We start from the raw sequence: 27,389 nt of genomic DNA on the forward strand, positions 1-27,389 counted from the left end.
TTGTTTAGTTCCAATTTTAGGCTTAATTAAGAGTCTAGTTTGATTAGGGTTATGATGAGGGATTTTAGGGTCAGTTGTGGTGATATAAAAGGGGTTGTACAGGAGCGCCGAAAGGCTCCTTCTTCATAGATTGTTTTCCCACGAATAAAAAAAAAAAAAGAAAAGAAAACAACCAAGCTCTGTTTTGGAGCCCAACTTCTCCCTGTTCCCCTCTGTTTGGTTGTGGATTCAGCCGCAGAACAGAGGTCATCTTCTTCACCTCGCTTCCCCGCATCAGTTGGTATCAGAGCAGGCGCCTCCTGCTTCGATGGTGGATGACAACGGCGTAGGTGTCCGCCCCGTCGACGGCGATCACGGGGAACGAGCCCTTTGGGCAGCGATCCGCGGGTTGGAGGGAGCCGTGCATGAAATCCAGCAAAACCTCCAAGCCATGCGGATCGAAAGCGCTGTGGATCCCAACCGGGAGCGTGTGCAGACTCGCGAGGATCTCCCTCACGGTCCACCGGCACCGGTGCGAGATCCACCCCATCAGCGGCGCCAGCGAGTTCCTCCGGAGTCTTCCGATGAAGAGGAGGGAGCCGCGGTCTATGGGACGGTCGGTGGACCGCATCTGCACCCAGGCGAGTACGGCTTCATCGGGGGCGAACGGGACCGAAGGCCCTTCTACCACCGCTGTCCGGATGAGGGGCCGCCGGAGGAAGAGCTTGGTGGGCGGCGTCCATGGAGGAATCAAAACCGTGCGGGCCACGGGCTCCGTGGACTCGACCGAAGACCCCCTGGGGATATGGCCTTTGACGGCTGGCCACCTGATGACGATGGAGTTTTCTACGAAGCACAGGAGCCGCGTCCACGGGTGAACAGGTTCCCTGCAGGAGGTAGGAATGCGGAACCCGTGAGGAACAGGCTCCCTTGGGGCGTTCGTGATAGGGGCTCCCCTGATTTCAGATTGAAGGTGGATCTCCCAGCATTTAACGGTAATCTTCACATTGAGGGATTTTTGGATTGGTTGGCCAAGGTAGAAAAATTTTTCGATTATATGGAAATCCCAGATCAGAAGAAAGTGAAGCTGGTCGCGTATAAACTGAAGGGAGGAGCATCTGCATGGTGGGATCAACTGCAACATAACCGTCTACGGCAAGGAAAGATGCAGATCACCACCTGGCGCAAGATGAAACAACATTTGCGTGGCCGTTTTCTCCCGCCTGACTACGAGCAGGCACTCTACCATCAGTACCAGAACTGCCGACAGGGCCCCCGGACGGTGACCGAATACACTGATGAATTCAACCGCCTCAACGCCCGCAACAACTTGTCAGAAACAGAAAATCAGCAAGTGGCAAGGTACATTGGTGGGTTAAAGCCGGCCATCCGAGATCAGGTAGATTTATATCCGGTGTGGAGTCTGACGGAAGCTACAAGTTTGGCCTTAAAACTAGAGGCGCAGGCGACACGAAAGGCACACCAATTTCAGCCCATGACTAGAGCATCATCCTCGCGCTCCACCATGGCAAAGCAGAAGACTGTTGAAGGGGCGGCCACCTCGAGTCAACCACCACCGATATCCACATTGAGAGGAGCCGGAAATTTCAGCAGGCAGCAGGCGGCCCCAAAAGGTAGTGGCAACCCCTACGAGAGACCCATGCCTATAAAATGTTACAGATGTCAGGAGGTGGGGCATCGGTCTAACGAGTGTCCGAGGCGACGGCCAGTCCATGTAGTCGAAGCTGAGGATGAAGAAGAAATGCCGCATGAGGAGGAGGATCATGAAGAGGGGCAGACCGACGATGAAGACGTCGAGGTGACGGCGCCGGATCAGGGAGTTCCGGCCTCCTTTGTAGTTCAGCGAATTTTATTTGCCCCGAAGAGTGAAGAAGAATCGCAACGCCACAGCATCTTCAAGACTTGCTGCACTATCAACAAAACTGTGTGCAACGTGATTATTGACAGCGGCAGTAGCGAAAACATTGTCTCCTCCGCGTTGGTTCGTGCGATGGGATTGAAGACAGAAAAGCACCCGTCTCCTTATAAGATTGGATGGATTAAGAAAGGAGCTGAAACGAGGGTAGAAAATGTATGCAGGGTGCCCTTGTCCATCGGGAGGTACTACAAGGATGAAGTGGTATGCGATGTGGTGGATATGGATGCATGTCATGTTCTACTCGGGCGTCCATGGCAGCATGACACAGATGTTACATTCAGGGGCCGAGACAACACATACTTGTTCCGATGGCAGGGTAGGAAAATTCTGTTGGTGCCCATGAAAGAGAAGCCTACCCCCAAAACTTCTCAAGTGGAGGGGAAGTCTTTCCTTGCAGTTTCTGGTGCGCAGTTCATGGCGGAGCTCAAGGGGGCTGAAGAGGTTATGGTGTTGATTGTTAAGGGGACGGAGATGCCTATCCTGCAGCAGGTGCCCGAAGAGTTCAAAGAATTGTTGACAGAGTTCAAAGACATCACTCCTGCAGAGTTACCAAATAGACTGCCTCCCATGCGAGATATTCAGCACCATATTGATTTGGTGCCTGGTGCAAGTCTTCCCAATCTGCCTCATTACCGCATGAGTCCCAAGGAGAGCAAAATTCTGCAGCAACAAGTTGAAGATTTGATCAAGAAGGGGCTGATCCGGGAGAGCATGAGTCCGTGCGCGGTGCCTGCACTTTTGACGCCGAAGAAGGATGGGAGTTGGCGTATGTGTGTGGACAGCCGTGCGATCAACAGGATAACAGTAAAATACCGGTTTTCCATACCCCGTTTGAATGATATGCTCGACATGTTAGAAGGAGCCAAGGTCTTCTCCAAAATTGACTTACGAAGCGGCTACCATCAAATCCGGATTCGCCCTGGTGATGAGTGGAAGACGGCGTTCAAGACGAAGGATGGGTTATATGAGTGGATGGTCATGCCTTTTGGCCTATCCAATGCACCGAGCACCTTCATGAGAACAATGAATCAAGTACTAAAATCATTTATTGGAAAGTTCGTCGTCGTCTACTTTGATGATATTTTGATCTATAGTCGCAATGAAATTGAGCATAAGGAGCACTTGAGAGCAGTTTTGCTTGCTTTACGGAAGAATCAGTTGTTTGTTAATCTTAAGAAGTGTCATTTTGTTACAAAACGCTTGGTGTTCCTGGGATTTGTTGTTGGGGCTGATGGCATACAGGTTGATGAAGAGAAGGTAAAGGCAATACGGGAGTGGCCGATTCCTACAAATGTTAGCCAAGTTCGCAGCTTTCATGGGTTAGCGACATTCTATCGGCATTTTATTCGAAACTTCAGTACCATCGTCGCTCCCATCACCGAATGCATGAAGAAGGGCCAATTTCAATGGAAAGAGCAGCAACAAGCAAGTTTTGAACTGATAAAAGAAAAGCTCACTTCTGCACCAGTACTAGCATTACCGAGTTTTGAGAAGCTATTTGAAGTGGAGTGTGATGCTTCTGTGGTCGGCATAGGGGCTGTTTTGAACCAAGAAGGACGGCCCGTGGAGTACTTCAGTGAAAAACTTAGTGAAGCACGGCAAAAATGGACAACCTACGAGCTAGAGTTCTATGCCATCATCCGGGCGTTGAAGCATTGGGAGCATTACCTTATTCAAAAAGAATTTGTTCTGTACAGCGACCATCAAGCCTTGAAGTACATCAATAATCAGAACAATTTGAACCGAATGCATGTTCGATGGGTAAGCTTCTTGCAGAAATTTTCCTTTGTGTTGAAGCATCGGTCCGGGCAGCAGAATCGGGTGGCAGATGCTTTGAGCCGACGCAATGCTTTATTGACTACTATGCAGGCAGAGGTCGTGGGGTTTGAATATCTGAAAGAGTTGTATGCAGAGGATGAGGACTTCAAAGATGTATGGGCAAAGTGTACAAGTCATCAAGCAACTGGAGACTTCAACATTCAGGATGGTTATCTATTTCGCGGCAATTCCTTATGTATTCCCAGATCATCATTGCGAGAAAAGCTGATTAGAGACCTTCATGGTGGCGGTCTTAGTGGGCATATGGGTCGGGACAAGACCATTGCCAGTCTCACGGAAAGGTATCATTGGCCGCAGCTGAGAAGAGATGTTGGAAAATTTATTCAAAGGTGCTATACTTGCCAGACAGCGAAGGGACAATCGCAAAACACTGGATTATATATGCCTCTACCTGTGCCAAATGCTATTTGGGAGGATCTGTCGATGGATTTTGTGTTGGGACTTCCCCGAACACAAAGGGGTGTAGATTCAGTCTTCGTGGTGGTGGACAGGTTCTCCAAGATGGCGCATTTCATTCCTTGCAAGAAGACATCAGATGCATCCCACATTGCAAGGCTGTTCTTTCGGGAGATTGTTCGTTTGCATGGGGTACCACAATCTATAACGTCAGATCGGGATTCCAAATTTTTGAGTCACTTCTGGCTTACTCTTTGGAGGATGTTTGACACTTCATTAAATTTCAGTAGCACTGCGCATCCTCAGACTGATGGACAGACAGAAGTGGTTAACAGGACACTGGGTAATTTGATCCGTTGTATTTGTGGGAGTACCCCAAAACATTGGGATTATGCCTTGGCCCAAGCAGAGTTTGCCTACAACAATGCTGTCCATAGTGGAACCGGAAGGTCGCCTTTCTCCATTGTCTATTCAAAGGCACCAAAGCACGCATTGGATCTGGCGCGCCTACCGAAAATTTTGGGAAAGAGTGTGGCTGCAGAACATTTGGCAGAGGAGGTTCAAGCTATACAGTTGGAGGTGAAGAAGCGCCTAGAGGACACAAATGCTAAGTACAAGTCAACAGCAGATAGACATCGAAGGCACAAAGAATTTCAAGAAGGTGACATGGTGATGGTTTTCCTACGCAAAGAACGGTTTCCTGTGGGAACTTACAGCAAATGGAAGCCAAGAAAGTATGGCCCATACATAATCTTGAAAAAGATCAATAACAATGCTTACGTTGTGGACCTGCCAGATGATATGGGAATTTCAAAGACTTTTAATGTCGCCGATATCTATGAATACCATAATCCTGAAGAGCAGTTATATCCAGATGCGAACTCGAGGACGAGTTGTGTTCAAGTGGAGGGGACTGATGCAGAACCAAAATGAACCCAACTTGGAGCTGTGTAAGAGACTTTGTTTTAGATTTGGTTGAGTCCTTGCTTAGTTTAAATTGGGTCCAAAATTATATTTGTTTAGTTCCAATTTCAGGCTTAATTAAGAGTCTAATTTGATTAGGGTTATGATGAGGGATTTTAGGGTCAGTTGTGGTGATATAAAAGGGGTTGTACAGGAGCGCCGAAAGGCTCCTTCTTCATAGATTGTTTTCCCACGAATAAAAAAAAAAAAGAAAAGAAAACAACCAAGCTCTGTTTTGGAGCCCAACTTCTCCCTGTTCCCCTCTGTTTGGTTGTGGATTCAGCCGCAGAACAGAGGTCATCTTCTTCACCTCGCTTCCCCGCATCACAAAAGCAATGGCTCCTCGCGGTCTCAACGTACCTGCATCCCCACATGAGCGATAAAGAGGGGACAAACGCAAGCATGCATTTGTTTCCATCTTCTTTCAACTTGCTCTTGTGGCTCGAAAGCACAGCAGGCAGCATGAACTTGTTCCATTCTATCGTGTACCGACAACGTGATCATATAAACAAAATGAAGCCTTGTGGGGACTGATGAGTTTGCCCGCTAGGTGTCAAGTGTCCAGCCATGAGAAGCCAATGTCATCTAATAATACTCACATGGCTCTGTCTTGTACTCTTCCTTGCAAAACAAAATACCCAGTAGTTTTTTTTTAAAAAAAAGGGGTTCTTAGCAGGATTTGGCTTGAGAAGTGAAGAGGGAAAGGAAGTAGGGGTCGAGACCTGGCCCCAGGGGTGTCTTGCTTGCATCACTGGGCATCTCCATCGCCACCTTATGCCTGCTGTCCCAACGGTGATGGGTTCCAAATCTTTGAAGAGTAGAAAAGGAAAGAGGCTCTGCCCAAGCCTCTCAAGTTCTTTGTTTTGTGGCAACTAAGAAGTCGGAGATCTGAGATGGGAAAAAGATCGTGCATTGTCGTCACCCTCGTCTTCTTGGTTTTGGTTCTTGCAGCAGCTGGCTCAGTGCAGTGCCAAGGTTTGATCACTCCAAACGCTGAATTTGTTTCACTTGATTTTGAGCCTCTCTATAACTCTGTCAGCCTGGATGCTTGAATTTTTTCCGACCGACAGCAAAAAAGGGTTTTTTGTTTCCTTTTTTTCCTCTTAAAAACGAATGAAAAAAGGGATTAATACATAAGGTTGTGAGATCCCCAGTCGATGAGCTCACTCTTTTGGCCACCTTTATGAAGACGATTGTCGTCTCTGTTTCCTGGATAGAAAGAGGTCCCCTTTTTTTAAGGCCCAGCTGATTTGAAAGTTTTTAAGGCCCAGCTGATTTGAAACTAGTACTGAAGGCCAGACTTTGTAAACTGAGGAATAACCATTGTCGACATGAAAATAGAATTAGAGAGGCTGCTACTAGTTTGAGTTGATGTTGGGATTTTTCGCTCATGCAGAAGGCGCAGGACAGCATTCAAGCATCCCAGAGATGTACGAGATTGACTACCGAGGCCCGGAGACCCATTCTTCCTTGCCTCCTCCACAATCTTTGAGAGGTGCTGCCACTATCTATTCGCTCCGACAGTAAAATTTCCACTTGAGCTAAAGCTTTTATTCATCTTAAATCATCCATGCAGATCCAAAGGCCAAGCTGTCAAGAAAAAGAGACAAGGGCAGTGATGTAAGATTGATTTTCTGCACCAAATTTTAGTTTTAGTTCTTACTTGCAGCTGAATTAGTAACGCTTTAATTGTTATTTTGCTCACAGAGAAAAGCTACTCATGGGTAAGAGGAGGTGCGAGAATGGTTCTCGTGTTTATGGACGTGGTAGATAAAACTTTAGCCATGATTGTATACAATTATTAATCTGAGGGAAGGTGAAGTAATCTGGTTGTACTTTCAAGTATATGATAGTTAATAAATATAACAATATTAACGCATCTCCATGGCATCCCAGACAGCAAACTCAAGCTTATCAGGCCAAAAGACAGCACCGTGAATGGAGTGCACTGGTTTGAAGTTTTCAGTCCAACTGCCAATATGGCGAAGTTTCGGTTCCCAGTAAACATAAATGAATATAATCACAAACAATAACTTGATATGTGAATCCAAGGGCAGTTCTTAAATGTGGACCACAGTTTAATTATTGTAAGAATGTGTTTGGCTACTCCGAACATCATGTCTTAAACAAAACATAAATCAAAGTAGCTTGAACTACCAAGGATAAGACCCTGGATTGTAGACATCCATCTCCAGCAATCCTCTGCATGCCTCTAAATAGTCGGTGGGTCTAGCTTAGTGCCTAGATTTCAGCATTAGTTGGCTTAGATCATGCTCCTTATGACAAATGAATATTTCATCAGGTAAAGTAACCTGCATCAAAGTAGGAAAAACAGTTGAATTCCAGATAGATGCCATATATTCAATGATTAACTTTCGCGACCAATGATTTGTAGGAATAGATTCAGAGATATTTAAACAAGTATATTAAATACTAGAACTGCTAATATCTTCCAATCCTCCCAAAATGGAATACCGATCTAACAAATAGCAACATGATCAGACAATAATTTTCCTTGATATACATAATTTGTTGTCTTCGAGAATTTGTCCGATTAGAATCTATACACGATACATTAGCACTTTCAGAATATGCCTCACACTCAATATCCATTTGTCACTTGTATCTGAATATTATGACTCCAATTTCAATACCCTGGAACATCAATTAGAATTGAAGCCTTAGTAGATGCTATTACAACTTGTTTTCCCCAATAGCTTGAACTTTCAGACTATTTTTGCCCTCTATCTTTCTTAAAATTCAGTCATTCTTTTTCATTTTTTCTAAAAAAGTGGATGAATCCAGTCCTCTACTTAATTAGACAAAAGAAAACTCATCTTTTGGATCCTAAAATCAAAAGGCATATGAGACTTCTCTAGGATTAAATTTACTTAATGGGGACCTTTCTGTGTAAGACAGACAGCAAACACTTGGTAAATGATCTGGCATTGCAATTTCATGAGAGTTCCATATTTTGAAGGGAGAGAGTTAACAATTGCTGCAGATTCATCTGTCCAACTCATAGGGCTTATTTCAGGCTTTAGATGGAAATCATTAGGATTTTTCAAGTCCAATAACAGCCAATCAAGGTCGTGTGATATATCTTCAAGTAATAATTTTAGGAGGTACACAAGGAGCCATTTTTGGTAAGTTTTTTCATCACTGTAGCATGAATAGTGTTCCTACAGTACCCATGGCTATTAGGAATCGGTTACTAGTTTGTTTTGGAAATTTTTTGAGGAATTTGTTTCTATCTTTCTTTCTATAAAGTTGGTCAAGCAAAACACTAGTATGCAGATTCTTTATTATGAATGGAATTGAGCTTTGAGGCCCAGTTCAGCCCCCTTGTTTCCTCCTCTCTTTTCCCCTTCTCCTCTCTCTCTATTTTCTGTTACTTATCCCTCTCCTCCCTCTCCCTTTTCTTCTTCTTTATTTCATAAATTTGTTGTTTATCCCTACTTCTTTTGGGATTTGAATAGCTCACATTGTTATCTACAGATTTCTGTATATATTATCTGATCTGATATGATTACAGATTTATATTTGATTGTCTAAGAGGGATCCAGATTGTGATTTGATTCATCTTCCTACATATAACATGCCCTAAATAGACATTCTTTTGAACAGCCATTGCCTTAGATTTCAAGTTTTCTTATTGACTATCCTAATCTCAGAACCTGAACAGCAGGCAATAAAGTCCTTTGTAACCACAATCCTTCACCTCAAGGTCCACCATTGCAGGTAGGCAGCCCTAACCCCTTGCTATCCTTCATTAAATTTAGTATCAGAGATAAAAGGTCCTACATTTTGCTCTTCCATTCTTCTTCTTGGTCCTCTTCATTTCTTTCCCCTTTTGTCATGTTATCAAACATGGACTTCATTTCAAACTCAATGATCTTCATCAACATGCTAAACATAAAAAAGAAGGTTTTTGGGCAGTTGGAGACTAGATTGACGTCTATCAGTAATAATATGATGCCAATGAATGCTAAATTACAGGCAACTGCAGCAGCAGCAGCAGCAGGAGTTGGAAAGCTTCTTGAGATTGAACCACATATCAAGAGTCACAAAGTTGAAAAATCATTGCAAGAAGAGATCATAATTGAGGTTTCATCAAATGGAGAACCTATCATAGGGGATCCATCATGCAAAGATGCTGCAATTGAAGACCTGTTGATTGAAAATGCTGCAGATGATGATCTATGAGGTATTTTGAAGGTAGAAGATCACAATGATGAAGATTTGGATAAAGAGCACTCATGGTGATATCAAGTCACAACCCTAAAGGCAATGAAGGTGATATGAAGACCCATTCTTGATTGATTTGTTGGATTCAACGAAGATCGCCATCAGAAGTATGATACAATGCTTGTTGATTGCGAAGCAATGGACATTAGACCAACCAATCAATGGTGTGATTGCAAGAAAAATTTTATGTAGGCTTTCATCATTAGATCTTGAAGATTCAATGGTCGATCGAGCTTATAAGTGAATCATGAAAACCTCAAGGATGAGATCGATGCAATGAAAGCAAATGACGCAACAATAAATTGCATCGCATTTAAAAGCCTGAATTTCATTGACATAAAGTTCTTTTTTGCAGGCTTTAAATTGAGATTCTTAGGATTTTTTGAGTCCAATAACAGACAAACAAGATCGTGTCACGGATCTTCAAGTCAACAATTTTAGGAGGTCCAAAAGGAGTCAATTTAGATAAGTTAAGGTGTCAGCTACTGTTCAAGCCACTCTAGCATGAATAGTGATGTTGCAGCGCTGTTAGAAGTCAATAACTAGCTTTGTTTTGGAAATTATTTGATGGATTTGTTTCTATTTTTTAAAGAGTCCCAGAAAGACTAAAATTTGTTTACTAGTGGGTCAAGTTTGAGTTTTATACAGTTGGTCAAGCAAAAGACTTCTATACTGGTTTTTTATTGTGAATGGAATTGAAGATTTGAGGCTAGGTTCAGCCCTCTTGTATCCTCCTCTCTCCATTTTCTGCTAAATATTCCTTCACTCTCTCTATCTTCTTCTTCTTCTTTATTTCATAAATCTGCTGTTTATCCCTGCTCATTTTGGGCTTTGAATAGATCATATTTTGTCTATAGATTTCTGTATGCATTATCTGATCTAAGCTGATTATAGATTTATATCTGATTGTCCAAGAGAGCTCTAAATTGTGATTTGGTTCATCTTCCCACAAATAAGACACCCTAAATAGACATTCTTCTGAATAGCCATTTCCCTAAATTTCAGGTTTTCTTATTGAATATACTAATCTAGAACCTGGACAGTCGACAAAAAAAATCCTTCATAACCTTAATCCTTCATCTCAAGGTCCATCATTGCATGTAGGCAGCCCTAACCCTTGTTGACCTACATCACCTATCCATTAATACAAGCTTAAAAGATAATGAAATCAAAAAAAAAAATATGAAATCCATTTTTAAAAGTAAATCCAATTTAAAACTATATGAAGACAATAAAATAGTATCTATGTTAAAAAGTAATTTATTTTATTTTATTTTATTTCCTAATTACAACTTCACTAAGAAATGAAATTACAAGGATTTGGATACTATTAAAAGCGGAAAATATAACAAAAAGACTAGAAGTTGTTTAGTAGAACTCACACTTTATTCTAACTCAAAAGCCTCTATGAGTTTTGATAGGCATTTGAAATCCCAAATAAATGAGGAGATAAAGTGCAATGGTAGACAATGGGAAAACAACTAAGCGGGAGGTTGGGGGTGATGTTTGAGATGATATGTTTTGAGAAGGGGAGCAATAGTGTTTGAGATGATTTATTTTAAGGGGCCACCACCGATATTGTGAATATAAATTTCGATTTTCAGGGTGCATGCCCACACTGCACACATACATGTGTGCTAGTAGGCAATTAGCAAGGCCACGAGCACCGATTCTTCAAAAGAAGAGAGAAAAGTGATATCAAATGAAGTAACCATCTATTTAGAATTTTTCTGCCTTATAATATATAAGAACCATTTAAGGATGATAAATGACCCAAATGTCCCTCTTAAGTGGTTAATTGCTGAAAGATAAGGCCCCAAAAGTGTAAAAACAATGCAAAATGGAGCCAAAGACATTATTTATCCACTGTATGGGTCCAAAATACTAATAATTTCATCAAAGTAGGTGATGCATAAAAATGAATCATGCCCAAATTGCAATGAGTTCCTTCAATTTTATACCACAAAGCCTTTGATGAAGAAAAAGGAGACATGGTCTTTTGGATGAATAGAAGTAGTCTCGTCCTCCTTTCAATCCAACTGTTCCCAAGCAAAGCGATCATTAGTTTCAACATGTTTGGTGCATTTGTAGTACATAGGACTTGAAGCAATGTAGCAGTAGCATTGTTAAATTGTAGATCTAGACCTGCTCTTACATTCATAATTTAAACAAAATTCTTGCATCAACTTTGTATCTTAATGGACTCAAGTTTCATCAGTGTTATCACCTCATCACTCGACCTAGCAACAATCAGAAGATAGCTGATAGAACTATACTTGGCAGAATAATAGCAAAATACTTCTGAAATGATACAGCTTTGTTCTAAGAAGGTCATCCACAAAAACTACCTTCTTGAATAGGTACCTGATGGAAAGAGGTGCTGAAAGAAACTTTAATGGACTTTACTGCTTGAGAAAAGCTAATCATAGAGTACGAGGAGAGATGGCTCAGTGAGCATTAAGGAAAAAGGTCCCCCTTTTTTTGTAAAGGAGGAAAAAGGTCTATTCAAGAAGTATACTTAAGTTATTAAAAGCACAAATAAAGGGGCTATGTGTTGCAAGTCAAATGAATCTTTGTTTACAGAGGATCAAAACAAAGTGCCAATCTAAAGTCCAATGATTTTCAAAAGCAGGTTCATCAAGTCTGCAAATAATATAGTTTCAGTTGATACACCATACTTAGAGGGCATGTATTAGCATTTTATGTGAAGAAATAAATGCCAATAAGGTTCCATTTGGAATTAATTGAAAAGAGACAAGCTAACTTTTTCTACTATCATGATTCCCTCATTCAGAGAGTCAACATCTAACTTGATAGACGGCTGCAGATGACCTAGATAGATTGATTTGGAGACTTAGTAGAAGATAGAGATTATAAAGCCTGATAATTTGTATAAATCGAGATGTTAGGCGACATAAAATAAGTGTTCGAGTCAGAAGCAAACATATAAGAGTGCACATTAGCAACAAATTAAGAAGCCAAATACAAACAACTGGAATAAGTATTGCTAATTAATGTCATAGTTTTATCGATCGGATGATTATATTTGCATCCTCTACACAGACTACAAAAACAGGAGCGGTTTGTTTGAAACTATATTTATTTCGCAAAGCAAATCATGCTATTACAGAGTATTTCAAGAAATATGAGAGCCAGCATCAACCCTGTTCCCAATCTTCTTCCTAGTAAGATTTAGCACAAGTAGGAAAACAGGACTCCACAATATACCAGATTTATCAACAAAGTAGCAGCACGATTAGAAAGAAAAAGACAACACCAAGCATCGAACTGCAGCAATCAGAACCAACTTACAGATTTCAATCCTGAGCCAACTTCTTCCGAGCAGCCCTGGCATTATCGTACTCAAACTTGAGCACATTCGGTATATGCGACGTGTCCTTGATGTACAAGAACCTCCCCACCGGACTCTCCTCGATCGCCGGAAAATACTCCATCAGCATACTGTTCACGATCCAGAACCACCCCACCCCAAGCACCACCCCCAGCGTCGCCCCCGCAAACACCTAAAGACCGTTTCAAACAAAACGAAACGGACAAAATCCATCATCAAGAAACCCCCAGATCGGGAACAAAACAAGAATATAACTCAAGAGCCTGACCTGGGCGACGGTGTGGTATCCCAAGTAAACCCTAGAGTACATGGTGAGCACCGCCGGAGGCCAGGGGAGGAAGGCGAGGAAGAGCCTGGATCGCGACGAGGCGACGCCGACGACGCCTTTGTAGCAGAGGAGGGTGAAGTAGGCGGCAAAGAAGAACATGTACTGGGCGTGGGAGGAGGGCCAGCCATGGGATTCGCACATCTCGAGGGCGGCGCAGGTAGCCGGGCGGGACTGCTGGACGGAGGTCTTGATGAGCTCGTTGAGAACCTGGGACACGATGAGGCCCAGCGCGAAGCACAAGCCCTGGAGCTCCCGCCGGAAGACGAAGTGCGTCACGAATCCCCCCAGGCTTATGAACACCGGGATCAGGGAGACCCAGGCCAGGAAGTGGCCCAGGGAGTCGCCGCGCCGGTACCGAACGTGGGTCAGGGTCACCGCCTTCAGCGCCGCCGCCGGCGAGGGACTCGCCATTCCGTTTGCCGTCGACGCTACTTCTACTCTATCTTCCCTCCTACTATTTATTTATTCATAGATTTATTAAAGAAATCATGGGGACGGATCGGGGGGAGGAGAGTGGAAGTCTTACCTTCCAGGAGGCTTCTCTGGAAACGGCGATGCGGCCGGGAGAGGAGGGATGGAAGATTTGGAATTGGGGTATGAATAGAAGATGGTCGGTGCGTTTGTGAGTGAAACGTGGAATCGAGCGTGGGAAAGGGACGTAGTTGAGGGGAGGTTGCGGCGGGGTGGTCGCTGAATTGGTGTTTGTGATGGGAGGTAGAGAGGTGAGGCGAGGCTTTCGCCGAGGATATGATCGCGCCGTTGGTTGATGCCAAATGGAGAATGGTACCTCTGCACAAGGGCGATCCGGTGTGTCATGCGTGACGTATACGAGGAAAATAAAAGATGCACAGAGAAAAAAGAAATGGTTAGAACTCATCAAATCGATCAAAAAACAACAAAAAAAAAAATAGTAATTGATGCAAAACCAACACACTGATCGTAGATTATTGATCTGTTCGAGTCGAATGGGAAAAAAAAATAGCCTTGATTTGAATGGATGGTTACTTCTTGTCGAATTCTTTACTTTTAGCAATTTATTTTTTTTTATTTCCATGTAGTGATCTTAAAATAATTTTTTTAGTAAATCTATATAACATGTTAAGTGCAAAACTAAAAATCAATTACAAGAGTTACAAGATTGGCTAAATACTAAATTTACTGTATAAAACTTATTTTTTTAAAAATAAGAACCGTGATGGGAGGAGGATCCGGCAGAATTTGGTGATGGCAATGTAGAATATATGTCGTTAATATCTAATACCTACTGATTCATGGCTAGAGGACCAAATTTTATTTTATATATTGAAATTTTTATTAAAAAAAGAATGCAAATGCAACATATCTCCAGAGAGACAGGATTTTTTTGATGAGGGAATGATATGTACTTCATTTCTTGCATCTGATTCATCATTAATTGTGTTAATTAAGCATCATATCTCTAAATTTTGTCACATGTCTGTAAAATTTAATTGAATGAAACGAATGCAAGCTAAACACATCAACATGAGATCTAATGAGGGAATGATTTAAGACTCAATTCCTTGCGTTTGATTCAAATAGTTATATAAGGTATCAAATGTTGAAATTCTCTCTTATGTATTTAAAGTTTAATGTATGGAAAGAATGTTCACAAACAATGTCTCCTTAGGATTTAGAATTTATTATGAGGTAAGGAAAGAGGCCTGATTATTTGGTGTTGGTTCATGGATTATTATGCAAAGCATCAAATTTAGAAATCTTTTGGTTAGATCCTCTAACATGTCCTTCCAAATTAAACATTAGATCCATATCATCTATTTAAATCAAAAACTTAGGAAAGAAACTCTATGCTATGGATAGCCTCATATCCTTTTCTTTTTTTCCCCCATGCATCACTTGATAGAACATCAAAATAAAGCCCAACAAAGCCAACTTTATTAAATTTGCTCTAGCTTACCATTCGTCTTTAGCTTCTTTTTTTTTCTTCTTATTTTCATCGTGTCATCTAAAAAATATGAATTTAACAATAGAGTATCAATACGTTCCCTCTTGAATACTAAACTTCCTTGTGCTCTATTACTAGAATTTTATTTTTTTGTGTTTGATGGGTAAGTTATGATCAAAGAAGCTCAATGTTGAGATGATAATAAAAGACTAATAATCCTCATCAAGGGTCCACTTAGACCGCTTAGACTAGATAGTCCACTGGGACTCGGAACATTGACGTGTGCATAATTTTCTTATGCGGAAGAAAAAATATCCGCATAGAGATACATTATGTGGACATCTATAATTTCGATGTCAAAGTGAGAGTATTCATTTGTAAAATAAAAAAAAAAAAGCTGGATCCATTTTTGGCAGGATTCTCCTCTTCGGGCGGGCGCATGAACTCTCTATGCGGAAGGAAGTCTGCATAGTGATAAATATCTCTATGAGGACATCCGCAGCTAAGATTCTTGTCGGGAACGACGCCTCTTCCACCTCCTTTACCAGGGCCGCCCGTTCAAGAGCGACAACCCACTCCAAAATCTTTCTTGTAGCCTCAGGCGGCGCCGCAGTTGTCGCCGTACTTGTTAAGTAAGAGAACCAAGCTCTACTCTTGGACCGTTTCTCTCTACTCCAAAGATCGAACAGGAAAGGGTGAAAAAATGGCGGACGAAGAGGTTTCCCCTCCTCCCCAGCGGCGAGATTCCATCAAGTCCTCAGGTTTTTTATTTCTTTCTTGAACGTCTCATTCGATTTTACGGTCGGATGGACTGCATAATACTTGATCTTGTTCTTGGTTCTTCTACTTTTTAAACCCTAAAGAATTTTGATCCCAATCGAAAGAACCTTCCCTGATGGATTCAACTTCTCTTCCGTCCCCAAAACCCTATAATGTGATGGTGCGGTAGATTAGCGAGGGTGAATATATAGTTCGATTCTAAAATTTGCAGGGATTGCCGCACTAAACAAGTTGGTCAAGAAGTCGCCGATGGAAAGCTTATGTTTGTCGTGTAAATCTATTGGAAATAGAGAGCTTATCAGAGCTGGGTGGCAGGGAAAATTTAAAATCTTATGCTTTCTCTGCTCATAATCAATATCTTCACTTCTTTTCTGTGCTTTTCAGTGCCCAGCGTTAGAAAAAAATGCTGTTTTTCCCAGATCAATGCTATGCTTGCGTTATGAAAGATGACTTAACGCATCACTTCTTTTTTTTTTTTTTAGAATTTTTAAGTTTTGGTTTGTTGGCGTATTAATGTTTAGTTTGCCGTCAATCTGTTTTTTTTTTTTTGTGCTATAATTTGTTGTATTTTTTATGTGGAGCTAACATAAAAAAAATTGTACATCAGTGCACGGTACTGCTGCGCAACGGCGGCGGCAACATGCCATTGCAGTGGGAAAGGAAAGAAGAGAAGCGTTAATACGCACAAAACGTCTATGCCGGGTTGCAGTTGCTGATGATAGTGAAGGTTTAGTGGAGGGTGATATGCTTGTTGATGAAGAGAAGGCAGTGTTGGATTCTCAAACTTCTCAAACTGTGGAAGATTTAAAGTCTGCTTTGTTGTACCAGTATGTCTTCTCTCTCCCATCAAGATGATAAAGATTTTGCAAGCTGCTTAGGTGTGAATTGTCTTTCAACGATGAATTTCTTGTTTTGAGCAGTGCTGGAGTAAATCTTATCCTTATATGCAATATTTTTCTTTCAACCATTGAAGGTTGCCTTTGTTCATCTTGAAGATATGAAGTTCTATTCTAATAAAACAACAGACAGCAACAGGAACCTATTGAGTGCGTTATCCAGTCTCCTTCTAATACTCAGGGACCCTTTTGTAGCAGCTTGAGATTGGCCCCCTTCATGTATTCCTGACAACCATCAATACCGTACAATCCAACTCCATAACAACTCTTTCTTCTTCCTTCAATAAAATAGGGGGAAATGTCTCACTTCCTCCATTTTCCCTCAAAAAAAGATATAAAGTTCTTTTGTTTTTCCATCTAGATGCATTGATATGTTGGGCATGTGAAATGACTCATACATATATTTCATCTACCACTAGTTACATTAAGTGGCGCCCAGAATTCGCCAATATCAGGCTTCCTGCCCCTAAAACCTACGATATGAAGTGATTCTTTGGGAAAGTAAAATCCTTTCTTACAGATATCATTGTTATATTGATTTTCTGGATGACAACAAGTATGAAATGACTTAGGATGAGATAATTGATTAACATTTAAAATTCAACATCTATATATTCTTGAATGGATATTCCAAGTTGAGACAACAAGGATTAAGTACCACAGTATCTAAAGCAAACTCTCAGAATTGCCTTTTTAGGTTATAAGCTAGATGTCAGTCACAGAATCTTAAACTAGCTTATATATATGTCAAACATTATGAAACAATGCACATTGGACCAGCTTTGAAAACAATAATTTGATATTTGATTGCATAAGAAATTAAGAACCATTAAATTATATTTTTTATCGGAAAATTGCATAAACTGTGTTCTTGTAAGTGACTTGAAAATGTACCAGATTAAGTTTTAGACCTTAAATACGTTTGAGGCTTACCTGGTTTTCTTTTTTATTTGCTTTCAAAGAAAGGAAGGGTGGATGCTTAATGGAAGGAAAAAAAGAAAAAGAAAATATATAGATGATTGTCCAAGAGACACTAGCACATTCAGTTTGAGTTCTTCTTGTACGACTAAAAAATATCATGGACAAATAAGAAAAGGGATTTATTCATCTAAACAATTTTTAGTTGCCCCTCCCATCCCCATTATTTATTTTATCAAATGAAAATTTACCTAGGGGCTGCTAAGGATTGGAGTGCAGAAAAACAAGAGGAAAATGTTATACGCATACGCATCTGAGGATATAATCTGCATGCGATCTCCACTTCTATCATAATTTTAGTTCATTATCATTTGTAATTCTTTTGTAAATTATTTGCTCAATTTGCTTGATGTTGATGTCTTTTGAGTTGAAATTTCTAGAGGAAAAGGGGCGACACAGAAGAAGATAGAGACACTTCGTGCCTTGAGACGCTTGTTATCAAAGTCTGAAGTACCTCCTGTTGAAGCAGCCCTCCAAGCTGGAGCTATTCCTGTCCTAGTGCAATGCCTATCTTTTGGATCAGCAGATGAACAGGTTCACATATTCTAGTAATTTTCTACTAGTTACTTGGAACTAATAATACATGCAAGGATTTTGAGGCCCCATGCTAATTCCTACCTGATGAATGACAGTAACTGAAAATAAACTAACCCTCTTTTTGTTGATAGATATTTGTTCACTAGAACTAGATTAAGAAGCTCATCACTTACCTTTCAGATTTGACTTGTCTTCTCCTAACTATCTTTCGGTGAGTCAACTTGATGACTAGGGTGGTTTATATCTTTGAAACAAATAATATGAACAGAAATAACTAGCAGCTTAACAATTATAAAATAGATGATAAAATCAATAAAATTAACTAAAATATTCTTCTTCAAAAGGAAGGAATACAAATAGATAAAAACCTATGGATTTATTTTAATATGATATGTTAACCGAACTACTTTGGTTGTCAGAGCATATGGTTTTTAGCAAACAATGATGAGGACAACATATTTTTCTTCTTTTCATTGATAATCTAAGAAAGCATTTGGCAAATTCAAACCTATTTAATCAAAAGAACTTTCAGAGATTCAAAACAATTACCAATAGATTACCTTATTACTATATTACATACATAGTACCATGGCCATGATCTCTTTGGAGATAAAAAATTTTGATTTGCCACATGTTACCTTTTTCCAGTCCAATGAATGAAGTAAGTGGCTGATTCCTTCAATTTATTATAAACCCTAAGATAGTTTACATTAAAGGCAACCGCACAAGGGCGTATATATGTAACTTCTTAACTGTATCTAGCAAATCACTTTATTACCTTTATCCATTATGTAAACTTACTCAAGTAATTAACATGATCATCATTTGGAAATCGCAAGAAACCATAATTTTGAAAAGTTATATCCTTGATTAGCGAGCTTTTAAATTCATCTTGAATTGCCTTTGTTGAAAAATAATCTGCTCTAACTTGACTGGATTAATAATGTTATTTGATTATAAAAGGGGAAGCTTATTTGAATAAGTTCTATTGACTCTCTTTCCGAGTTATGATGCAATGGCCAGGTTTGGCTGAGTCACAATTCCTTTTCAATGCTTGATGGGTTAAATTAAATCTTACTTGTTATCCTTAGAAAATGACTCTAGTTGGTTGAGACACAAGTCGACTTGCCAATATTTCTAAGTAGTTTCTTAGTTCTTACTGTGGTTTATATTAATCTACGATATAACTTTTTATTACTTATGGTCACAATTATCTTTCTAATCATTTCGCAGTTGCTTGAGGCTGCTTGGTGTCTAACTAATATTGCAGCCGGGGAACCCGAAGAAACAAGGTCGTTATTGCCTGCATTGCCTTTGCTTATAGCTCACCTAGGAGGTAGGAGGTTGGTTATCTTTTTGAGGAGTTGTTCGAACATACTAGATTCAGCTCCTGTTTTATAGGTTTTCGTAAATGTTTATCCATTTTTTATAATAGATCTACACATCAGTTTCTATATTGAATTTTATTTTTATTTTCTTTTAAATTCATGTCATTTGTTTTGGGAACCATTGGTTCTTTGAAATTTCAGTTTCATTAAATTAGTGAAGTGAAAGTCTCTGCTCCCAATTCCTATAAATTACATAACTTAGTACTCCTTAAATGCATACTAATATTTTTGTCATAGGCACTCTCCTTTAGTGAGCCTGTTGCAAAGCGGGTACCTCCACTTGAAGGGTTAAACTCGCATTTATGGAAGGGCCTTCTAGCTATTAGTGGTATCCTTGAGTATTGGATTTTGCTGACTGTAGCCTAAAGCATTATGCCAACTTGATCCAATTTTAATTATCACACAAACTTTTGATTTCCCTCACATCATCTTCTTTAAATCCAGTTTTCTGAATTTTTCATATAAATTGTTAGGCTGCTATCTCTTGTAAGATGGAGACCTATCCAAGGGGAGATAATTTTCAAAGTTGTTTAATGGGAGAGGTAAAGCTTGGGAGGAGATGGCTTTGGCTTGAGTATCTTCAATGAAGTCTTCTGTGCGCTTCTGTTGTGCATGCTTGTTATAATCAGTAACTACAAAATTGTAAGGACAAGTTCTTCAGTCATCTTTGGAGTTCTCCTATTGGTTTCCTTTCAACCTTCTATCCAACTTGTAGATATGGACCTCAATGCAGTTGGATCTTGAATCTAACTCAAGTCGGTTTAACTTGGCATGACTGGTCATATAACTGATAGGTTTAAGGCCTAACTATCTTGACCTTAAATGAAACAAATGCAACTAGAATCTGAAAAATGAAATAACTTGATATACAAGCAGGATGGATTTGAATCCTAAAATCAGAACACAGATGTGTCCAGAATCTGGTCTTGTCATGCTGCATTTAAACCTGATCCAGCCAATTTTCACCCCTAACCCGTTGAAAATTTAAGGCTTAGACATATCCCATCTCTGTATGAAAAAGTCTTGCTTACGCCTGTTACTTCATCACATAATCTCAATAATGGGATTAGTGGCCCGTAAAGGCCTGTACCTTATTCTTTGTTAGTAGGAAGCGAAACTACTTCTTGCTTTTTTGTACTGTCCAATAGCTTTTCACTAACTTGTGATTATCTGGTAGAGACGAGTTCTGTTCCTGTTGCTGAGCAGTGCGCATGGGCCTTGGGAAATGTTGCTGGTGAAGGGGACGAGTTGAGGAATGTTTTGCTTGCGCAAGGAGCTTTGTTACCTCTCGCACGTTTGATGCTGTCGAATAAGGTTTCTACAACAAGGACCGCTGCTTGGGCATTATCAAATCTCATTAAGGTCATGATCTTTTTCACCGCAAGTTTAGAGATTTTCACTAATATTTCTGGTCACAAAAATCTGTGTCTAGGATTTAGATACCAGTGTGTAAAAGTCTGTGCTGATAAGTACCCGTCTGTATTGATAAGGTACTGATATCAGCACACCTCTGTGCTGGTATTATATTGAGGCATTGTGTAGCATGCTCATTTTTTGCTGTGCTGGCACATGGAGGAATACCATGTATCAGTATGATACCCCACCCTACAGGTACAGGTACCTGTACAGGTACTTTATAGTTTAAACCTTGATTTATATGTTTTGTTAGTAATGAGAGAGCAAAACAATTTGATGCTTATTATATTGCTATGCAAACTATTTATTTGTGCTTTTTGTGGAATCTGTGGCAATCTATCTTGGGCATCTAGTTTAAAATGAGATATAGGTGTATTTTCATACATTCTACACATTGTAACGTTTACTCACATGGATAAGAAGCAATATAGCAAGTGATTCTGGAATTAGCATGGCAATTTTAGCTGTGCTAGTTCGTACAATGGGATGTCAATAAATATTTCTGGACATTTTCTTAATAGTAAAGTGTTACGCATAATCTTCAAGCAGTACCATTCCTATGCCAATTGTACAATGTTTACCAGTCTTCCTTGTGTTCATTGTAGGTCAGGTTGATCATTTTCCTTAAACCAATAAGCTAATATATGAGGTAGATGACAATTTCTATAAGTATGAAGTATATCTAGAAGGATTAAAATTGTCAACACATTATGGCTTTCTCTGTTTCAGTATGAATCAGAAGTTTCTTATTTGTTCAGCTATAAAAGTACTACTCCTTTGACTCTAGAAGCTTTATTTTGACTGGATTTCTTGTGTTAAGTCTGTCATGGATGTACACTAACATGCCACTTCAACCAGGCAATCTACTGTTAACTAGTATGGAAACTTGTGTTGTTTTATCTTTAATTTATTTTTACATCTGTCCTAATATATAATGCATTAGTCTCAATTGCAACGTATAATCTGGTTTGCATTTTACATTGTCTGTGTCTGGTTTATGAACTTAAAATGGAGGATGATAAGATACTCTTCTTCTTTAGTGTTAGCCTGGTTGAGGTATACCTAGAGATATAAAATGTGTATTTGCTTTGTTTAAACATCACTAGTTGTTTGCTGCATGTTCCATTGTATGCATATAAAATTTACCAGATTCACGCTTAAGACTGCTGATTGATGATGCTGCAAATTATGTTTGAGCATTGTAATTTGTGGTTATCGCGTAAAACTATAAACCGCTGCACTGGATGTTTGCTTGTAAGTGTAAACATCTGTTCCTCTATGAGGTGGCACTTTGTAGCTTGTAAGAAACTAACTAATGGAATAGGATACAAGTGCACTGATTATTCATCTGCAGAGGATATAACCCATAAACAACTTCTCACAATAGCATGCAAATCTGTGATCCGAAAAAATCCTGTTTTATAATCCTGAATCAACTAGACTTATTCCCATTCCACATATTAAGATCTATTGACATAATAAAAGCTATTGTTGATTTCTTCTATTTGGTCTTGCTTCATATGTAGGTTTGTACGTGATATCTTTTACTCCTTTTGGGACTCTTCCCAGGTTGTAAATACTAATAATAGTTCCATTTCAAATGCATTTATATGTAAAATGCTGTTTCTGTATAGGCCTAGTGTTTGAAACGTTATGTTAATGAATTTTCATTGTCTTCAATGCCTTTGATTACTCTTATGTTTATGTTCAGGGACCTGATCCTAAGGCTGCAATGTCATTAATAAGAATTGATGGGGTGCTAGATGCAATCATACGGCACTTGAAAAAATCGTAGGTTTTTTGCTTGGTTTATTGTTATCTCTTCTCACTTGTATTACATAATCTCATATTTTGTGAGTAATCTTCATAAAAGTCAAGGTAACAACAACCTGTTTTAATGTATTAATATGATCTATTTCTAATCTATATAGTGATTTCTTGATGGATACGAAACAAATATCCATTTATCATCATCCAGTCTTGGGAATATGTGGGGGCATATGGTCATGCACTCTTCCCTGCATTACATGCTTCGTCCAATTTCTAAGAGCTCTTCAGGGGTCGTACAAAATGCAAACTCTCTTCCCACTTAAAAAGCTTTTTATGGTTTCAAATGAAAAAAAGGGCTCCATGACAAATTTAATATAACTAAAGGCAAGAGTTTGGTCTATGGTTTTTTGAACAAGCATGGTCAATGTTGGAGTTTAATTATCATGTGATATTTGAAGTTCCATCTGTTAATTTGTATATTTATAAGTATAAAGTACCATATTGATTGCCTTGTGATATTTTACATTTTCAGATTGAAGATTCTCAAATGACTTGTTTTCAATGAGTTAGGTACCTGGGAACTTTACTGAGTTTCCCTAACCTAGCATGTTTGTGCATATGCAGAAATAGCATGTTAAACCACAATCTGTATGATTACTTATGCCTTATGAGCATTATTGTAACACATGATCCAATAACTATCAAAGAAAAGCAATGTTAGTTTCACGATACTTTTCAGGTTGGCCACTGAAATAATTTTTGCTCATTCCGAAATGCAGTCACCCCATGCATTCTGAGTGTATGCGATGATCCCTCAAGTGGTTGTTCTAAAGATTGTTTTTCTTATATATATTATATATTTAAATTGTTTAAAAATGAAGGCCTGTTGCTGTTTGTACATTGTCCAACCGAGTTTTAAACTTCATGCTTACAAATTTATGCATGTTTTTTTCCTGCGTCTCTCAATATTACCTAGTCGAGTTAGCATAACAGTGAGCTAATGATTATTTGTTGAATTGTACTTAGGGATGATGAGTTGGCTACTGAAGTGGCATGGGTAGTGGTTTATCTTTCAGCACTCTCAGAAATTGCTGTCAGTCTGCTCGTAAAAAGTGATGTCGTTGAACTTTTAGCTGGAAGATTAGCAGCATCAGAGAGTTTGCAGTTGCTCATTCCGGTAGCAACCACTTTCAATGAAACTGAATTTCTTCCATGCAGATTATTTACTTGCTTGTTAGGAGGATTCAGTTTTAATTTTCCTTCTTCCTGAAATCTGTCTTCCTGATATATGATAGGCTCTAATTTTGTATATAATAGTCTTATTTTGCCATGTGAACCTGCAAACATCCTCCTAGATGTTGAATCATAGATGCATATGGTGTGGATAATGATTTTTAGTTTTTAAGTGCTCATTGTATCTTGCTATTTCACCTTTGAAGCATATGCGTTGGTAGTTGGTCTTATCTAGAAGAAAAAGATAACCATGTCAAACCCATTTGACATTAGTTGTGCAAATTATGTACTGTATTTTCCACTTATATTGACTACCTTATTTCTTTTTGTCTACGCATTTTATTTTTGGTTTCTTGGCAATTTAAATGCTGTAGATCATGAAAAACTATCAATTTCAAATTTAAATGTGATGCATCTTGTAATTTGCATTCGTAAAGCTCTGGTTCAATTCTCGTCAACAGGTTCTTAAGTTGAACTTCCATTACTATACCAATACATAAAGATATGGCTATCTGTGTTGCGTACATGTGCATATTCTACTTGCATGCTTTTGTATATGTATAGGCCATGGGTGATCTACACTGGTCGCATAAGTCATATACATTTTCAGTTGTGAGTCATCATAGGAGGGTTTCACATGCCAAAAGTCATTTTAGATGTAAAGGTGTAGTGTCCGTGTTCTCAGACATGGTCGTTAAGGTTAGCATTCAAATGGTAAAATTTCTCAGGGTTCCATACTGATAGATGATTGTTCTATTCATACAGGTACTTCGTAGTTTAGGTAATCTTGTAGCTGGTGACAGTTACATTACTGATGCTGTCCTAATTGTTGGGCATAATATCACAGGTTACTCTGAAACTTTTCCTTGCTTGGGTGTGAATTTCATTCTTCATGAGTACTGACAGATTATGGTTTCCAGATCAAGTCTTATCAGGTTTGATGAAGTGTTTGAAAAGTGAGCACCGTGTTTTAAAGAAGGTACCACTTTGTTATTGGTCAACTTTTAATATGAAAGGCATATAACTGTTTTCTCATAGAAGTTCTAAACTCACTCATGTAGGAGGCTGCATGGGTCCTATCTAACATAGCAGCAGGATCATTTGAACACAAGGAGTTGATATTCTCTAGTCAGGCCACACCTTTATTGGTGCATCTTCTATCAAGTGCGCCATTCGACATAAGAAAAGAAGTCGCATATGTTCTGGGGAATCTTTGTGTTGCCCCAGCCGAAGGTGCTGGACAGCCAAGCATAATTCTGCGGCACTTGGTCGCACTTGTGAACCATGGATGCCTTCCAGGGTTTATAAATCTGGTCAGGTCTGCTGATATAGAGAGTGCAAGGCTGGGACTTCAATTCTTGGAACTGGTCAGCAAAATTCACTTCCCTATATTCTCTGCTTTATGTTTTCTTGTTACAGTGATAATTTCAGGGTGGTATTGTCCCCCTTGTTTTGCCTGCTCCTTTTTCTTCTGTTTCATGGATGTTTTTATGTGAGAGGAATATTATTTTAGGTTGTGCAGGTTAGTATAAGTATTTCACTGCATCATTTACGCTGCCATGATGTTTTTCCATGTGTCTCCTAGTGTTGTGGCCTTATATGTCCTAGGAAATCTATTTTCCTTTAAAAAAAAGAACCCAGCGAATCAAAATAACAGTCGGTTTTTGAATTCTAGTGGAACGAAAAAATGTGAGCGTACATCAACTGTTATGCCAAACACTTTTTCTGGAAAATCTTCTAGTCTAAATTTCCATTCAATTCCATAAGGGAGTATGTGATTTCAATCTAGTCACACATGGGATGGAGGATGTTAATTTTTGCGCATCTGCTTGCAGGTCTTGAGGGGGATGCCCAATGGAGAAGGCCCAAAGCTGGTTGAGAGGGAGGATGGAATCGATGCAATGGAAAGGTTCCAGTTTCATGAGAATGAGGAAATGAGAAACATGGCAAACGGATTGGTAGATAAATATTTCGGCGAGGACTATGGGCTTGATGAGTAACAACACCTGCATGACCAACTCTGACTTGAATTCTACTTGTCTCTGACCAACATCAAATGCACCAAACGGCATTCATCCATCCGGCACCGTATTGCAACTGTTTGATGTTTAAAACATGTTCGTATGAATCAAAATGTTCTGTATGACATGAGATGGCATGATCAAGTTTTATGTACAGACCAGTAGCTGTATCTATCAATTTTTTCTTGTCCAAATGAGACTGAAGTTAGGACTAATGCAGTGTGGAGTACTACTACTTTATCGAGTTACCGTAAAATTTAAATTGCAATAATCCAAAGCTATTTATGCCTGTTCGTATGAATCAAAATGTGCTGCAAGACATGAGATGGCATGATCAAGTTTTATGTACAGACCAGTAGTTGTATCTATCATTTTTTCTTGTCCAAATGAGACTCAAGTTAGGACTAAAGCAGTGTAGAATACTACTACTTTATCAAGTTACCGTAAAATTTAAATTGCAATAATCCTAAGCTATTTATGCCCACCCGTTACAATTCCAGGTTCATTCTTTTCTCCTAGTGGTCCATAAATTGGTCAATTTGCTAAGCTTACGCGTGTTTTGTAATGAGCCATGCCTAGCATCATGACTGATTGGGTGATTGCTGAGGTTCCAATCTCATGCAAGTTGCAACCTACAGGACTATAAGCATGTCATGATTGTTAGATTTTCCAATTGGTTTTTGGTATACATCTATGGAGTTTGATCTCTAAATCTTATGGAATGCGGGGAATATGAGCTTGGCTTCTGCTGATTGTAATTTGTGAAGGATAAAAATGGCCGGGGATCCAAAAAAAAAAAAGGTGTCAAGGAAAGATAAGGTGCACGAAGACTACTAGTCCAACAAGGAACCCATGGCCATGGATCTAAATTTACCATGCACCGAATCTCCAATAAAAATGTGAGACGACTAAATGCCTGTAATGTTTCTTGTCAAAAGTGCCAAACATAGAATCGCCATGACGCAAGTTATTGACTGCCAAAAAGGGTGAAAAAAACCCCTTGAATCGTAACAACGGCTTATCATGCCAAAATAAAGTTATGATGATTTTTTATATTGAAATAATCTTAATTCAACATTAATGATATAGGCATACTAGGACATAAAACCAACGTGTTCATATGTAACAATAACAGGCTACTACTACTAATGGGTCATTAAGTATAGATACGTTTGCATAAATATTTTTTAAAAATTTATATTTATTTCTGTATTCTTATAAAATACTATTTTTTTAACAAATGCTTCTACTATAACGGTTCTCCTAATACCATTAATAAAAATTATATTTATTTTTTATTAAAAATAAAATATAATTTCTAAATTATTTTTTTGTCCTCCATCGTGATCGTTCTATAAATATTTTTTTTGATGTATCGTAAGTATATATGTAAAAATAAAAA

The 27,389-nt window shown here is 39.2% G+C and overlaps 3 protein-coding genes across 6 annotated transcripts; 2 read left to right on the forward strand and 1 right to left on the reverse strand.

Annotated features, from left to right (window-relative positions):
• Positions 1 to 5,955: 5,955 nt before the first annotated feature.
• On the forward strand, positions 5,956 to 7,005 carry LOC120110160 (uncharacterized). The gene is made up of 4 exons (XM_039124280.3): positions 5,956 to 6,091; positions 6,513 to 6,611; positions 6,693 to 6,736; positions 6,824 to 7,005. The coding sequence occupies exons 1-4, from the start codon at positions 6,010 to 6,012 to the stop codon at positions 6,842 to 6,844; spliced, it is 246 nt and encodes an 81-aa protein (XP_038980208.1). The 5' UTR covers positions 5,956 to 6,009; the 3' UTR covers positions 6,845 to 7,005.
• Positions 6,570 to 13,829, reverse strand: LPPGAMMA (Phosphatidic acid phosphatase (PAP2) family protein). 4 transcript variants are annotated; one of them, XM_039124279.3, is made up of 4 exons: positions 13,571 to 13,829; positions 12,985 to 13,498; positions 12,677 to 12,888; positions 6,570 to 6,706 (listed from the first exon to the last, which is right to left on the reverse strand). In XM_039124279.3, the coding sequence occupies exons 2-3, from the start codon at positions 13,453 to 13,455 to the stop codon at positions 12,682 to 12,684; spliced, it is 678 nt and encodes a 225-aa protein (XP_038980207.2). In that variant the 5' UTR covers positions 13,456 to 13,498; positions 13,571 to 13,829; the 3' UTR covers positions 6,570 to 6,706; positions 12,677 to 12,681. The 4 variants fall into 4 exon arrangements, with proteins under 4 accessions (XP_038980207.2, XP_008793550.3, XP_008793542.3 ...); XM_008795328.6 differs by lacking the exon at positions 6,570 to 6,706 and adding an exon at positions 7,134 to 7,428 and having other exon boundaries at positions 12,985 to 13,495; positions 13,571 to 13,825; XM_008795320.6 differs by lacking the exon at positions 6,570 to 6,706 and adding an exon at positions 7,134 to 7,428 and having other exon boundaries at positions 13,571 to 13,824.
• A 1,543-nt stretch (positions 13,830 to 15,372) lies between these two features.
• On the forward strand, positions 15,373 to 26,258 carry LOC103709803 (importin subunit alpha-2). Its single transcript, XM_008795308.5, has 11 exons — positions 15,373 to 15,729; positions 16,356 to 16,575; positions 18,003 to 18,156; positions 19,393 to 19,495; positions 20,725 to 20,909; positions 22,675 to 22,754; positions 23,760 to 23,910; positions 24,732 to 24,813; positions 24,887 to 24,945; positions 25,028 to 25,333; positions 25,802 to 26,258. Exons 1-11 carry the CDS (start codon positions 15,672 to 15,674, stop codon positions 25,964 to 25,966), a joined length of 1,563 nt encoding a protein of 520 aa, XP_008793530.3. The 5' UTR covers positions 15,373 to 15,671; the 3' UTR covers positions 25,967 to 26,258.
• Positions 26,259 to 27,389: the final 1,131 nt, after the last annotated feature.

Source organism: Phoenix dactylifera, chromosome 8 (genome assembly GCF_051530095.1).
Source record: "Phoenix dactylifera cultivar Ajwa chromosome 8, Ajwa_hap1_PhDact_Kaust_v1.1, whole genome shotgun sequence".
NCBI lineage: Eukaryota > Viridiplantae > Streptophyta > Magnoliopsida > Arecales > Arecaceae > Phoenix > Phoenix dactylifera.

What these genes read in the sequence shown, in the direction of transcription:
- LOC120110160 (XM_039124280.3), top strand. Translation starts at nt 6,010, where the DNA reads ATGGGAAAAAGATCGTGCATTGTCGTCACCCTCGTCTTCTTGGTTTTG. An exon ending in TCCTCCACAATCTTTGAGAG is followed by an intron (nt 6,612 to 6,692) that starts GTGCTGCCACTA and finishes TCATCCATGCAG; the next exon opens with ATCCAAAGGCCAAGCTGTCA. An exon ending in AAAGAGACAAGGGCAGTGAT is followed by an intron (nt 6,737 to 6,823) that starts GTAAGATTGATT and finishes TTTTGCTCACAG; the next exon opens with AGAAAAGCTACTCATGGGTA.
- LPPGAMMA (XM_039124279.3), bottom strand. Translation starts at nt 13,455, where the DNA reads ATGGCGAGTCCCTCGCCGGCGGCGGCGCTGAAGGCGGTGACCCTGACC. An exon ending in GATACCACACCGTCGCCCAG is followed by an intron (nt 12,889 to 12,984) that starts GTCAGGCTCTTG and finishes AACGGTCTTTAG; the next exon opens with GTGTTTGCGGGGGCGACGCT.
- LOC103709803 (XM_008795308.5), top strand. Translation starts at nt 15,672, where the DNA reads ATGGCGGACGAAGAGGTTTCCCCTCCTCCCCAGCGGCGAGATTCCATC. An exon ending in AGCACCGTGTTTTAAAGAAG is followed by an intron (nt 24,946 to 25,027) that starts GTACCACTTTGT and finishes TCACTCATGTAG; the next exon opens with GAGGCTGCATGGGTCCTATC. An exon ending in GACTTCAATTCTTGGAACTG is followed by an intron (nt 25,334 to 25,801) that starts GTCAGCAAAATT and finishes ATCTGCTTGCAG; the next exon opens with GTCTTGAGGGGGATGCCCAA.